The 15,232-nt window shown below is 34.9% G+C and overlaps 2 protein-coding genes across 3 annotated transcripts in view; one reads left to right on the top strand and one right to left on the bottom strand.

The window, feature by feature from the left end:
* Positions 1-15,232, bottom strand: part of LOC113639110 (centromere protein P) — a 70,616-nt gene that overhangs the window by 38,357 nt on the left and 17,027 nt on the right. The gene's annotated exons all lie outside the window — the stretch shown is intronic.
* Positions 9,545-13,283, top strand: ogna (osteoglycin, paralog a). Its single transcript, XM_027140803.2, has 6 exons — positions 9,545-9,814; positions 10,708-10,783; positions 10,956-11,114; positions 11,907-12,109; positions 12,350-12,442; positions 12,584-13,283. The coding sequence occupies exons 1-6, from the start codon at positions 9,674-9,676 to the stop codon at positions 12,752-12,754; spliced, it is 843 nt and encodes a 280-aa protein (XP_026996604.2). The 5' UTR covers positions 9,545-9,673; the 3' UTR covers positions 12,755-13,283.

The raw sequence follows: 15,232 nt of genomic DNA, 5'->3' as shown, positions 1-15,232 counted from the left end.
ACCAGGCCTTCTTATTTGACATCAGTGCCTAACTTCACTAATGCTCATTTGGCTGAATGGGCAAATCCCACTCTAAAATTTGGGGCAGACTTTCTGATAGAATGGAGGCTGTGGAAGCAACAAAGGGGGGATGTTAATGCCCAGGGTTTTAGAGTAGGCACATATGTTTATGATGGTCAGGTATCCACATACTTTTAGCCATATAATGTATTTGCATTACCTCAAAAGTTTGGTTGCAAGAAGGTCATCATTTCCTCAGCTGCCAATTTGTTTCCTTCTCTAACATGACTCACATCCATGGTTTGCAACTGCATCAATGCAACAATACCATTTGATTTAAAAAAGGCCTATTATCTACAACTGGGTGTAGTTTTCCAGCCACTAACATTTAATAGTAGCCACATTTTTAAATGTCACACTTATTAATATTCTCAAAATTCCAGACAGACATTAAATTGACTACATGAAAGATATAAAACAGGCTAATATGTTTCCACAGAGCCATTTTAAGGTGTTTAGCTGAGTGAGACCCAGCTGCCCCATTAAGATGCTTAAAGTTCTTTTAGTTTTAACAGAAAATGTATTCAGTTTTAAGGGAGGCAAGGTCATTTTTTCAATCAATCAATCAAACTTTATTTATAGAGCACTTTAAAAACAACCAAAGTTGACCAGAGTGCTGTACAGAATATATACACATAAAATACTCAACTCATACAAGACATAAAAACAAGAAAACAAACTAATAAACAAAATGTCAAAATCAGGTGTTAAAAGCCAATGAAAAAAGGTGGGTTTTAAGAAGCGACTTAAAAGAAGACAATGAAGAGGCCTGTCTAATGGGCAGTGGCAGATTGTTCCACATTTTAGGAGTTACTACAGCAAAGGCATGGTCCCCTCTAAGCTTCTGTTTTGTTTTGGGCACATTCAGGAGCAGTTGATCAGCTGACCTGAGAGAACGGGTGGGTCTATAAGGGTGTAGCAGCTCAGAAATGTAGGGTGGGGCAAGACCACTTAAAGATTTAAAAACGAATAAAAGAATTTTAAAATAGATCCTAAAATGCATGGGTAGCCAATGAAGTGACACTAAAATAGTGCTAACTCCCACATACAGTGCGTTACAGTAATCCAACCGAGTGGTGACAAAGGCATGAATTACTGTCACAAAGTGATGCCTCGAAAGAAATGGCTTTACTTTGGCCAGCTGCCTCAATTGAAAAAAGCTTAATTTAACAACTGCCCTGATCTGACAGTCAAGCTTAAGGTCAGCGTCGATTTTAACCCCTAGATTAGTTATGGTTTGTTTGTTGTACTGGGCCAAGGCCCCCAAATCGAGTCCCAGTGGTGCCACCAAAAAACATCACCTCTGTCTTTTTCAACAATTTTTGATAATTCCTAATATACCAGTTACTTATTTGTCAATTATTTAAGAAATAGTTGAGTTGTGGAAATCCATAAGCACTCTCCTAATGTGGACCATCTTTTGTAGACCTACTGTTGTCGCATAGTTGTAAAGATTCTGAGCTTGTAAACAGATATTTTAGTTCAAATCCTACGGCCACCAACTGTACAGCTTGATTTTACAACAAAAAAAGAGTTAACTCCCACCTAATTAATTTTATGTTGGATAAAAGCATATGTCCAAATTAGTAAAAGTTTAATATAGAAAAGGGTATATGTTTTTGGTATCAAACTTCATCATTTACAATATATGCTCACTGTACAGCATAATGGTCTTGTAGTATTGACATGGTTTATTAAATGTCCAGTAGAATGTTATTTGATATTCAGTTACAAAAGGGGTGTTACTAGAATTTTGTTTGAATATTACAAAATGTGCACATAACATTCTTTGCCTCCTTCAAAAGTCAATTTACTATTGATTAGATGGTTACAAGACTACATTCATCACTAGCCCCAGCCAACATCCCCCTACTTTCACAGATTATACAGGTTATGGGAAACAGACACAAGTATTCAGATAATTATTTTGTCTAAATCCATATTAAATATAGAAAGCAATTAAAATGGTAAAGAACTGAATACTGCATTACAATCGAAAAATAACTATGATGCTTACCTTACAAAATAACACTGTGTTTAGGCTGGCAACCTTGACCTCACCTCAACTCAGGAAAGGAAATGATAAAAAAAAGCAAATAAGACTTGACTAAGGCCATTGAGCAGATGGAGCCCAAAAAAAGCTTCCAGAATAATTTCCACAGAAAAGAGGCAGCACTTTAAATATTCATATAGTATGAAGGAGAGACTGAAAAATGTCATAAGAAACTTGTAATGTATTTTTTCCCCTATTAGTAAATAGTCAGAAGCATTAAAGCAATTAAAAGTATAAAATACTGAATACTATATTACCATCAAAATCTGAGTTTGACCCTTAACATTACAAAATAGCACTTGCCGTGTTTAGGCTAGAAACCTTGGCATCACCTCAAATCAAGAAATAACAGAAAAGCAGATAAGACTTCACTGAGGTCATCGAACAGATGGGACCCAAAGTTTCCAGAATAAGTTCCACAGCAAAGAGGCAGAGCTTAAAATCTTCATACAACATATAGGACTGTTGGAGAGTAAAAAAAACAGCGAGGCCTTCTTTCAAGACAAATACCTGAAATTTCCCATTTCCCTTAAACAGCATAGTTCACGCTGACTGGATTCTTTACTTATATCTCGGTCAAGCTTTCATCTTCAGCACAACACCTCCCAGGAAGAAAACAGGTACAATATGACTTCCTTTATTCCACAGAATGAAGGTGGAAAAATGAAAGGCGCTTGAGAAATCATATCATTAGAAATGAAAGAAAATCAATCAATTTAGGATGGGGACAGTTGTACGATGGTTATAAGGATAGAGGACAAACTAAATTGGACTAACTTTCTACATTTTCGTTTTTAAAATAAAATTTTAGGATGTCTTATCTGGGATGAGTTCTCTAGACTATAGAATCAACTAAATCAATCAAATAAAAATGTATTTTAAAAATGTGAATATTTACTGAATATTAAAAAAAATAATAAACTCACATGATTACATGGATTGTTGACCGTCTACAGATACTTTTAGGTATTTAACATTTATTTTGGTTATCGATTCCATGATTATAGCTGTGTAGTGTCCCCTAGGCTTTACTAGACATTAGGGGTATAAGACACAGAAACTCAAGAACCTCTTTTTACACTAAACTTACATTTAAACCTTTGTCTCTAAAATGTAGGGTAAAATGCATCACACACTCTCAACATTTTCAGTTTAAAATTGCTTATATATTTAACACTGGCCTAAATGTTGAACTTTTTTACTATAGAATTAACTACACTAGTTCTTTTATAGCTAAACTGAAATTCCAACAAATTAGTTAATGCACTAACCAAAGTCATCGAGTTCAGCTACCAGAACTACAGAATAAAAACAGCTGTGACAATGGCTCATAGGCTTGGAACAGAAATGACAGATTAATTCTTTGCCGTTATGGCAGGGAACAGGATTACAGTAATCTCTTGGTAATCTTTTGTTCTTATTCCTCTTCCAATCAGAAAAAGAAAAACAAATCCAACAGTGGGTATTCCAAGTACATGGTCAATATTTTCATTGATTTTGCTCAAAGCATTGTGTCAAGATTACAAAACAAGTAGAAATAAGAATATGAAACAGAAGAAGAATCGTGGCCAGAGATTCATCCACTAGTACCTCAAGGAACCGACTGTGCCAAGGAATGCTACTGTCCCTTCTCTAATCCCTTCACGATGTACTGTGACATTCGTGACCTTAAAGCAATCCCTCTTGTCCCAATCCACTTATATGCCACTTATACATCCAGTTAAACAAAATCAAAGTCATTACGGAAAAACCTTTCACAAATGCTACATCTCTGATAAAAGTCAACCTCAGCAACAATAACCTGAGAAAAGTAGGGAAAGGGACCTTCAGTAAGCTTCAACATCTCACACAGCTTCACCTTGAGCACAACAATTTAGACAACAATTTAACAAGTATCTAACAAAACTAACAATCCACCTTCTGTGCCCAAAACTCTTCAAATACTTCATATGGGTTTCAACAACATCTCAAAGTTACCATCCGACACTATACAAGACCTAATAAATATTACAGTGCTTGATCTAGGTAGCAACAGACTTACGGATGACGGTATTAAAGGAAAATTCCTGTCTGGCTTTAAAAGCCTCATGCTAACCAACATGACTATGCCCCATGATCTCCCAGTATTGCTGGTACAGCTACTGCTAGAGAAATACTCCATCACAAATATATTAATTGTAAATAATGATTAGAAAAAGCAGTAACCTATCTTTTAGCAATAATCTTTTTCTTACTTGAACATCTTGTATTAATGTAACTATCTAATAAGAAGGCAGATGTTTCCAAAAGAAAAAGACCCCAAACATACAACATAGCCTCTTCCTCCAAACCTCCTATTACAAATCCCATTGTAAATTTATGGTGGAAATTGTCCAGAGGGATTCTTGTAACCATGAGGAATTAGAGATGATTTGGCATGAGGTAAACACAATGAGGCAAAAAGTTGCTTTTTTTTCACCATACTTAATAAACAACAGTTTTAAAAAGTACTGACTTTGTTCATTATTGAATATAACTCCCCCCCCCATCACTTTTCATTTTTAATGATCTTTTTTGCTTATTTTATGTGTATGACGAATATGTGTATTTTAAGTAACAAATAAATGGGCCAAATATTTTTCACCCAACTGTAAGTTTATGTTATATCGTCCGTATACAGCACTGATGTACTAATTCTAATGCCGCTTCTCCAATTACAGAACATAATTTCACCCTAATGTGCCCAACGCTGGATCCTGACAGTCCCAACATGCTAACCTACATTCGCATTGATCACAATAAGCTCAGAGGACCTGTGGACTACATCGCCTATGTTTGTTTCCCAAAATGAGAAAGATTTATTATGGTAAACAACAAGACAGCGATTATGAACCACTACAAAACATGAAAACCACAGATGTATACAATTTCAGCCAACAAATATTTTTTGCCTTTCTTCTTCTACTTAAAGATAGGATATTTTGCATAATGACATATGTGACAACGAAAAAATTGGATACAGTAATACTTAAAAGTAAATGGCAGGTGGATGGGTATGAGGGAACTCTAACATTTCAGGATACAAATTCTTAATATCTTTTTGGAAGATTCTTTGACAAAAGGCTTGATAATCAAAAGCTAAGACCCAAACATGCATTAACTAGTAATGCTGGCTTTTTTTTTTTTTTTTACATCCTTACAAATGGGTTTCTTTGCTTGTGCATAAATGTGGAGCATAAACAGTTTACTGACTTTAGCATAAACATACATTTTATACAGCTCTTTAGGAAAATTAAGTTTGCAGTAAAACAAATTCAGTATAAAATAATGTCAATTCTCTATTCTGCTTGCATTATTTTGGTGGGAAATGTGAACTAATATAGGAGTCATGAATATTCCATAGAATGTCTATAATATTTTTCAATTTCAATTTCAAACATTGACTTCTACGCTATTTTGTTATTATTTTTTTCCAAGTTTACACACTCAATTTATCTAGAAATCTAGTAGTGTTCAACACATATGCAACATAACATTTTAGACTAATAAATTAGCTTTCTCCAAAACAGGTGGGTTCCCACCGACAAACTATGTGTGCTGTATGTTACCACTTCTTTTGCTGCTGGCTACTGAATTATTCATGAATATTACATGAAAATATTGCAATGCTTGATATAAGAAGCAAATTTTTCTAGGAAGTATTTTTAACTGCAATATTTAGGTTTTAAAAAACTATTAGAAAAGTAATGAAGGGGTATTGTTTATGTAAAAAAATAAATAAATAAATAAATAATAACAATAATAACAATAACTATATAGCATAAAATTCCTGGGTCTGCAGTCTCACTAGTGATACCATCAAGGGCCAATACCTGAATACTTAAAACTGTGCCTTAAATTTGAGATTATGGCTTTAAGCAACTTAGATGTATAGCTTATTATTAAGCGATATACTTACAAATACCATGGAGAAAATACCATAAGTAAACTATAAGAAGACTTATGTGAAGACTGAAGTTGTAATAAAACAATAACAAGCTAAATAAAAAGCTTTGGTACAAGAAAACACTATCAATTGAGTCATAATCCATAACCCTGTAAATAAAATATTCATGCCTATGCAGTAAGGATGTCATTAAAGGATGTCTCCAAAGTCTCTTAAATAAAATATCAGCCCAGAAAACGGCAAACCAGCATATTTAAAACGAATTAAAATTTAATAAGACGCCATGCACGATTCTTTCAATTAGCTCTAATAATGATAAGATGGATACTGTTAAGGCAGGCGGAAGAGTTCTAGATCTAGAGCTTTAGATCATCATGGTAAACAACAAAACACCAAAATACAATGCTATAAACCCCGGTATACAAAGTCAAACAACAAAATATAAAAATATATGTCTATGCATATGTAAAATAACAACATATAAAAATTATGAGACAAACTGGGAATAAAAATAAATAAATAAATGGTTGCAAACTGTGCCCACTTTTAGACTAAAGGTGTATCTGTGCTCAAAATTAAACGATCAAATTCAACGTTCGTATTACAGTTACGTTCGTATTACAGTTACATACATAGGACAAGTACCGCATGTCAGATCGTATCATATTGTTTGTTGCAATCTATTGCGTCTATTGAAGCGAATAATAAAGTAGGCTATTAATAATAAAATACAGCTTATTTCAAGAGAGGTCTAATAAACAATACTGACAACACTGAGGCAATCTATAAGAAAGGGCAGAGCAGACTCTTTCTGCTGAGGAGACTAAGGTCTTTTGGAGTGCAGGGAGAGCTACTGAAGACCTTTTTTTGACACTTTAGTCTACTAAAGGTGGTAGAGCGTTTTCATATTTAGCTCCCAAACTTTGTAATGGTCTTCCTGTTAGTGTTCGGGGCTCAGACACACTTTCCCAGTTTAAATGTAGATTAAAAACTCATCTCTTTAGTCAGGCGTACACATAATACATCCCATAATACTGTGCACTATTATATCAGAATTGCAAATTTTATGAACAGCAGATATGTTAATCCCTCTCCATTGCTTCTCTCTTCTACCCATACCGAGGCATCCAGAAATTATACCAGCCCTGATTGTCTTCCGTGCAATGAAGATTTTGGACCACTGAGATGAGGCCGACCCGGCGAATCCTGAGTCATCCAGAGATCTACCAGCTACACTTAGATTCTGTTATACTAAAAAGATGTGAACTCCATGTGACCTTTTGCATCTATACAACATTTGTTAGACTGTATATTTATAATCACACCCTCCAGTGTCACCCATATGAGGATGGGTTACACTTGAACCTGTTTCCTCTCGAGGTTTCTTCCTTCACCAGCCACTGCTGCCTGAGTCACCTCAGACTTGCTCATTGGGGATAAATACATACACATTGTGAACTAAATCTATCTAATATTAATCTTGAATTTTGTATTCTATTAATCTTTATATTATTCTTATAATAACCATTTGTTCTATGTTTATGTTCTGTAAAGCTGCTTTGAGACAATGTCAATTGTAAAAAGTGCTATACAAATAAACTTGAATTGAATTGAATTGAACACTGTGGTGTCCTTAGTCATATTCTATAATGTGGTAATCTGTTGCAGCAGCATCTCTACTGCACAAGGGAAGAGACTGGACGAATTGATCAGGAAGGCCAGCTCAGTCCTGGGGATTCCTCTGGACACTGTACAGGAGGTGGGAGAAAGGAGGATGGTACCAAAACTATCATCATTGCTGGAGAACGACTCACACCCCCTGTATGAAACGGTTTAATCTCTGAGCAGCTCCTTCAGTGACAGACTGTTACATCCTAAGTGTCTGAAGAAGGGATACAGACGCTCTTTTCTCCCTGCTGCTATTAGACCTTACGGTCAAAGCTGCTTCCAGTGAACCAGTCACCATAATTAAACACTTATTTCTGTTTAACTGCAATAATAACAAAAACAAAGTATTTTAAACAACACGCGTGCAATAACAGAAATTTTAAAATCGTGCAATAAACTTTGATTATATGATTACTAAATCAAATCCTTCCTGGCAGCTCAAACCCATCTAGCCATATTCCTCCGAGCTCTTATCAAAAATGTGATTTCACCCACAAAACTGTCACTTTTCCACACAATTCTTTGTAAATTGTAAAGACGATTGTGTGTGAAAATCCCAGGAGATTTCTCAAACCAAACCTTTGGGTACCAACATACATACCATGTTTAAAAACACCGAGATCATACTTTTTTCCTCATTCATGCCTCATGTTTGAGGTGAATATTAACTGAAGCTGTTGACCTGAGCTGTTTTACACTGCGCTGCTGCTTATGATTGGCTCATTAGATAACTGCATGACTCTACAGATGTTCTTAATAAAGGGCTCGGTGAGCATGTGTCAAGTTTAAAGATGTGCTGCATTAATAAGTAGACTACACTAGCTCTCTAAAGTACCATTTAAAAAGCAGTACCAACTTTAGGCCAAATAAAATACCTGGTTAATTTGACTTCTAGTGCATGTATGAAGGAATGTAAATAATGTTATGTTCCTTTGTGCAGATAGAATTTCTGGTTCAGTTTGGGTATTTATTATTCAAACACCATGTAATTTCATTCCTACTTAGATTTTTGAAGTTTTGAAGCCCTGATAGTTCAAATGAAGTATATTTTGCAATTTTCTGTTTTTAAACCAGACTATCTAACCATACTGACTGAGAAACACACTACAGAAAATTAGCACTGTAAAGGTATTTTCCAGGACTTGGCACTCTTCCTGGTATAGTAAATTTTTACAAGTCCTTATAATTGCTAACACACCTGTAACCAAAGCTCGGTTTCAGTCCACTTGTTTCCATCCCCTGAATGTTTATTTCTAGGGGCCCTTCTCCTCTTGTCCCGAGGTACACAGAGGGGGATTAAAGTCATGTGTTCTCTATTAACCAAGCTTTGTTTAAATGTCCTTTTATTAAAACACACTATTCCCTCAGATTTTTCCCTCATTTGACTTGCTTTTTAGTGACAAAAGTGTAAAAAATGTCTAATTAATAATGTACCGCTTTCTAAGTACACAAAATATGCCATTCATTTTTATTTTGAGTTCTATTTTGAGTTCTGCTAAATTCAATAAATTCTGTCATCATTAAAAATAACAAAAAACAACAACAACAAAAAAACAACAACTATATATTTAAGAAAGAAAATAATGAAAGACTTCCCATTGAAGAAAAAAAAATCCACCTTACTAAACAAAGAGATTAGAGAGAGAGTGTGTACTATTCACCACTACAGAAGTGACTAGACGTTTTATTGCTTTCAGCAGGGCGATTAAAGCAGAGAACAGCCCACAAACATGGCTAAAACCCCCCAGAGACGAGTACTTCGGAGTAGACTGAACGGAAAGGGTTAAAGTCTGCTCCATAAACTCTTGCTTAAGAATCCCTTGGCAGCTCCACATGTAGCTTTAAATACTGATTTGACAGATCACGTTTTACTCTGAGGCACTGAGAAAATAGCCAACCACCGCCTGTGCTGCTGTGTAACGCCTGTATCAGAGCAACAAGTACATCCCGGAGCCTGCACTCATACGATGGGGACCAGACCAGGACCATTTATTTGTACCTTTATTTTGGCATCATGGGTGATCTTAATCTCAGGGACAGAGCTAGAAGGGTCAATGGAGCTTCCAATAAGGTTTGAAGAGCCTGATTCAGACAAATGGATGGAAAAGGTAATTTTTAATTTTGCTAATTACTGTGCTGTTTGCATGTTTATAGTTGTGACTTTTGTAATAAACATATAATCCGCTAAGGTTTATGCTGAAAACCTAACGTAAGATTTTATTTCTAAATATAAACTAATCATGCATTATTGACAGTACTCCTTTAAGTGTGAACTTTTTTAAGTGATGTATCTGAAGATGTGTTTACTTTGCCCTCGTTAGCAGTTATTTCTGTTGCACGTTTACACACACACACAAAATATTGCTTGAAAAAATGTCATTTTTTTCTGCATTAGCTACATGTTTTCAGTCAGAAATATACAGCCTTTCAAAATATGTGAATGTTTGCTATGTTTATGTTTAAAGTAAATATAATAGTTTACAGTCCTGCATGCCACATCTGTAAAACTGTTTACTTTCTGTTGCACAGTGTAATTACTTCCTTGAGTCAAGAGTTTTGAAACCAGACTGTGTATTGTTTTAAAATAAACACTATTGATTGAGAACAGGCGCTAATCTAAATTCAGTTCCAACTAAGGGATCCAGCAGTTGGCTGTATGCTAGCTGGATTAAATGTGATTACTCAGCACTATAACACCAAGTTTCCTCAGGCTAAAGCTCTCCCACCCACCTAGTGGCTCCATGTGAACCCAGGGGTTAGGGCTCAAAGCAGTAACACACCTGTCTCTTTGAGCCTTCCAAGTCCTGACAGGCTATAAAATCCAGTTTGAATGCCAACGTAAGCTGGAAAACCATTTATGAAAGGGCTGTTCTATATAAAAAAAAGAAAGAAAGAAAAAACGATGCTATTAAAACAGAAGCCAATCAAAAGGCCAACAATGTGCTACATTTTCTCAAATACAATAATACAATCCTTTTTTTTTTTTTTTTTTTTTTGCCAGAGAGATACCGACACTTTCTTGGCTGCTGATGATCCAGTTGACTCTTTAAAAATCCAGCCTGAAGTGGACACTTCTGGTAGTCAAATAACTAACCTCCTTCTGTATAAATGAACTGCATTATGCTTCATGTTTATTGTGCTTCAGTCCAGCAAAGTGCCCTTATTGAAATGTATCATGTCCATAAGAATGATTGTGTACCACAGTGGATGTTTAAATAGTTAAACAGTTCTTGTTTTATCATGTTCCAGATCTTCCAACATGTCTGCTGTGCGTGTGTCTGACGGGATCTGTGTACTGTGAAGAAGTTGATGTGACATCGGTGCCAGCTCTACCTAAAGAGACAGCCTATCTATATGCTCGTTACAACAAGATAAAAAAGATTACTGCAAAAGACTTCGGAGATATTGGTGCGTTTTTTCCCCCTTTGTGCATGCATGTGTTTTTTTCCTTTAATAATTCATCTACAGAAACCGACTATAGGGATATAAATCAGAGGAAAAAATAAAGAAGAAACTGACATAAAAAGGAAATTGACCACAATATATATATATATATATATATATATATATATATATATATATATATATATATATATATATATATATATATATATCATAGAAACCAGATGTCTTACACCACTGGGATTAATGATGTAATAAAAGCTCAAAATGCTGAGCATTGAAAGAAAAATGTTAGGGAAAGTGATCCATGTGTTTATCTACTTCCTTTCTTCAAATAGTAAGCAAGATGTTGGTTATGATAAGACATCATAAGCATCAGTATAACATACATTTTGTTTGACTGTATATTTGTAATCACACCCTCTAGTGTCACCCATATGAGGACGGGTTCCCCTTTGAGTCTGGTTCCTCTCAAGGTTTCTTCCTTACCTGAGTCACCTCAGACTTGCTCATTGGGGATAAATACACATACTTACATACATACATACATACATACATACATAACTATATACTGTATATCTTGAATTTTCACTATATTAATTCTCTATATTTCTCTTTGTTTACCTTCTGTTCTATGTTTATGTTCTGTAAAGCTGCTTTGAGACAAAGCCCATTGTAAAAAGCGCTATACAAATAATCTTGAATTGAATTGAATTGAATACAGCACAGTTATTAGTACTGTTTTATTGCAGTAACTCTTGCTTAGTTGTATGTTCAGCATATTTGTTTATTTTTCAGTAACATTAAAAAGAATAGATCTGACTGGAAACTTAATTTCGGAGATTGAGGACGGGGCCTTCATGAAGCTGACGTTGTTGGAGGAACTCTCCCTCGCTGAGAACCGGCTTGTGAAACTGCCAATGTTACCACCCAAGCTCCTAAGCTTTAATGCCAATCACAACCGCCTCAAGACCAAAGGAGTAAAAGCCAATGCTTTCAAGGTACAGTACAGAGCCATAAGTTGTGTAATTCCTAACGCTCTTCCAGTGCTGCCTCTTAAAGCAGACGTGTGACATCTGTTTGAATTAAAAACAACTTGCTGAATAGTCAAGTCTGTGTTCATTTGCTATAAATACATTACTATTCTTAATGAGACTGGTAAAAGAGAGCCAGGGACATTCTGAAGCTTAACTTTTTTTTCTCCAGTCTGAGCAATTGTGTGTGTTGCATATTCTCTACAGAAATTAACCAATCTCAGAAATTTATACCTCGCCCACAACGAGTTGGAGGCAGTTCCATTAATTCCAGAGAGTGTCCGCATGTTTCATATTCAGGTAAACATTTTTGTAATGGTGTCAATAAAATGCGACTCTAATTAATACAAAAATAACACCAGAATGTGTCCCATTGCTTAGGACTAAGATCTACTACTATTACTTATGCATATAATGCCAATTCTTTTGTCTTTCATGTAGAACAACAACATTTCATCCGTTACTGCCGACACCTTTTGCAAACGCAATGACACCTACTACATCCGGCCCAATATTAATGAGATCAGGATGGACGGAAACCCGGTGATCCTCGCAAAGGACCCTAACATCTTCATCTGTCTGCAGATCTTGCCAGTTGGACGGTACCAATGAAAATGCCTTAAAAAAAAAAAACAACCCTAACAAACACAAATCTTTGTGAGTGCCTCAAATGAAAACAACTATGGACTGAAAGGTGTTTCATGTCCAGTTTGCCACCTTGCAAAAGCAGGGTATGTGAATTGTTGATTACTTTGTTATGTACAGTAAGTACTGAAATTCCGTTTTGAACTCTGTGGCTTAAACGCAATTGTTAAATGTAATATATATATAACAATTCTGTTAAAAGCTGCATAGTAATTTATGGCTTCCATAAAAATGGATGTTTGCAGCATTTTAAAAATTATGTGAACTGCTTTTACTTCTACTGTTTAAGAAGTCTGCAAAGTTAATTAGGTTAAGCATTCATTCCGTACGTATGTGCGTCTACAACGATGTAGTCACTCTATCTTGATAGAACAGAACTATTTATGTGATTGCTACCTATGTGAGAATCATCAAGTAGGCTGTACAGTTATATATAATGTTAAAATATTATGCTATATGTTTTCTATAGTTATTTTAATAAATCTATCTCTTCTTTCTTTCTTTAAATTTTTTTTTTAAATATATGCCTCCAGGCTATCTTGGCATCACTCATTATTGCACAAATGCTTTCCATGGGACAGAGAAAACCCAGCTCAAGTAATCATATAAACTGTAAAAGCAAACTGAGGTTGAGCACACAAAGAGATCTGGAAAATGTGGGTTAACATTATTCCATTCTGCTGGCCAATTTGGCAGCCATCGTAGCACTATGCTCCAAGTAAATAATGGAATGGTTTCCATATTGCTTCTGCAACTTCACTTCCAATATTTCATTGCCATCATGTCATGGAATTTTATTCCTATTTTGACATACACCATACCCTTTAGCAATCTCTTTAAGCATTAAGAAGGCAGGATGAAATAGCCATTAAGCCTGGCAAAAGTTTGTAAAATTAGCAATATGATAAACTGTCCGAGAGAGAAAAAAGTATATAGAAAAGCCTCACCGGGGGAAGATTAATGTTAAGCTGTTCCCAATATTCCAGAGAAATATTTAGTGTACTCGTCCTAAGTTATCATTATTCAGCTCAGTTGCAAAACAGGACTGGGTCGACCAATCCCCCGAAGTAACTTTACTGTATGGGAATCCAAACATGATCAAATGCTAGCACTTTCAGTTATAACTAAACAGGTTCAATAATCAGCAGATCTGACAGGGTTTGTATTGTGCACAATCCTAATGCAGGCGGAAGAGTCTCAGCAATATATTATCGTAGTTCTAGTCTGTATGATTATAGAAATGTATATCAAATGTATACAAAAACAGAGGTTTAAACTTTCCATAGTCACATAGTTCAATTTAAATTTTGTAAAGAACATGTCCCTAAAATAAGATAAGATAAAAGCCTCTTTACTGGCACAATTAGGACAAAGTATCGCAAACTGGTTTATTTCCACAAAATCTATTTATAGTTAAGTCATATTTCTTAAACAATATTTTTTTTAACTGTAACTAGTTCATGCCTTTTATAAAAATCAGAAGAGCACAAAACAACAACACACACTTAAAATCTCCCTTTAAAGATATTACTACATTAAAAGCAGAGATCAGAAAACACAAAAAAAAAGCCAATCTGTGAAATCAGCGCTATAACAGACAAACAACTCAATTTTAACAGGATGCACAAATTACATAAAAATACTTTACTTATGGTCAAATTTATATAATTTGAACCAACTTCAGAGACTCCCATAGACCTAAAATAACATTGCATGGGGTTCAGGGGATATTGTGTTTGACCAATTGGAATTTAACACAAACTTAAACTGAAAAAGGTTGCTTCTTATACATTTGTGTTAAATCACTGTTTCAACTTCACTGAAACTATGATGATCTATAACAGCAGGTGTCAACATGGAAGAGTAACGTGTCGGCGAACGATCCCGTCTTCATTGTAACAGTATAAACTAGAAGACATTTTGGATATTAACTACAATCTGCAGGACAGCATCTGTATAAACTTATTTAAAAGTTTTTTTACAAGACTTATTGTCATTCATAATAAGCGGTCTAATAATGAATTTACTGTTAGTTAAGTGACTTATTTATAGGTGTTTATACATCAATACAGTATATAAATTTAAGATTTATTTTTAAGCTTTTATTACCGATGTGAAAGAAACAAATAAAAAAAAAACTTGTACAAAATACAAAGATCTGTTTACTTTCCTAACCATGAGCTACATTCATAACCACTCGTATTTGTAACCACCCAAATTCATTTTATATGCAATTTACTGTAGGTTGCAGCACATGCTACATGGCAAAATATCCTTACTTACAATACAGTATGTATGTGACCTACATATTAAATGATATTTTAAACACACTTAAAATAATCTCCCCTTCACACATATTTCATTAACCACACACTGAAAGAAACAGCAATACTCTGAGGATGATTATGCCCCAGTTCCTTTTGTGAAGCTCTGCACACCCCTAAT

Source organism: Tachysurus fulvidraco, chromosome 2 (genome assembly GCF_022655615.1).
Source record: "Tachysurus fulvidraco isolate hzauxx_2018 chromosome 2, HZAU_PFXX_2.0, whole genome shotgun sequence".
Taxonomy (NCBI): Eukaryota; Metazoa; Chordata; class Actinopteri; order Siluriformes; family Bagridae; genus Tachysurus; species Tachysurus fulvidraco.
The sequence above is the reverse complement of the archived record's forward strand: the minus strand, read 5'-3'. Positions and strand labels throughout refer to the sequence as shown.

What these genes read in the sequence shown, in the direction of transcription:
- ogna (XM_027140803.2), top strand. Translation starts at nt 9,674, where the DNA reads ATGGGGACCAGACCAGGACCATTTATTTGTACCTTTATTTTGGCATCA. An exon ending in CAGACAAATGGATGGAAAAG is followed by an intron (nt 9,815 to 10,707) that starts GTAATTTTTAAT and finishes TTTTTTTGCCAG; the next exon opens with AGAGATACCGACACTTTCTT. An exon ending in TAAAAGCCAATGCTTTCAAG is followed by an intron (nt 12,110 to 12,349) that starts GTACAGTACAGA and finishes TATTCTCTACAG; the next exon opens with AAATTAACCAATCTCAGAAA.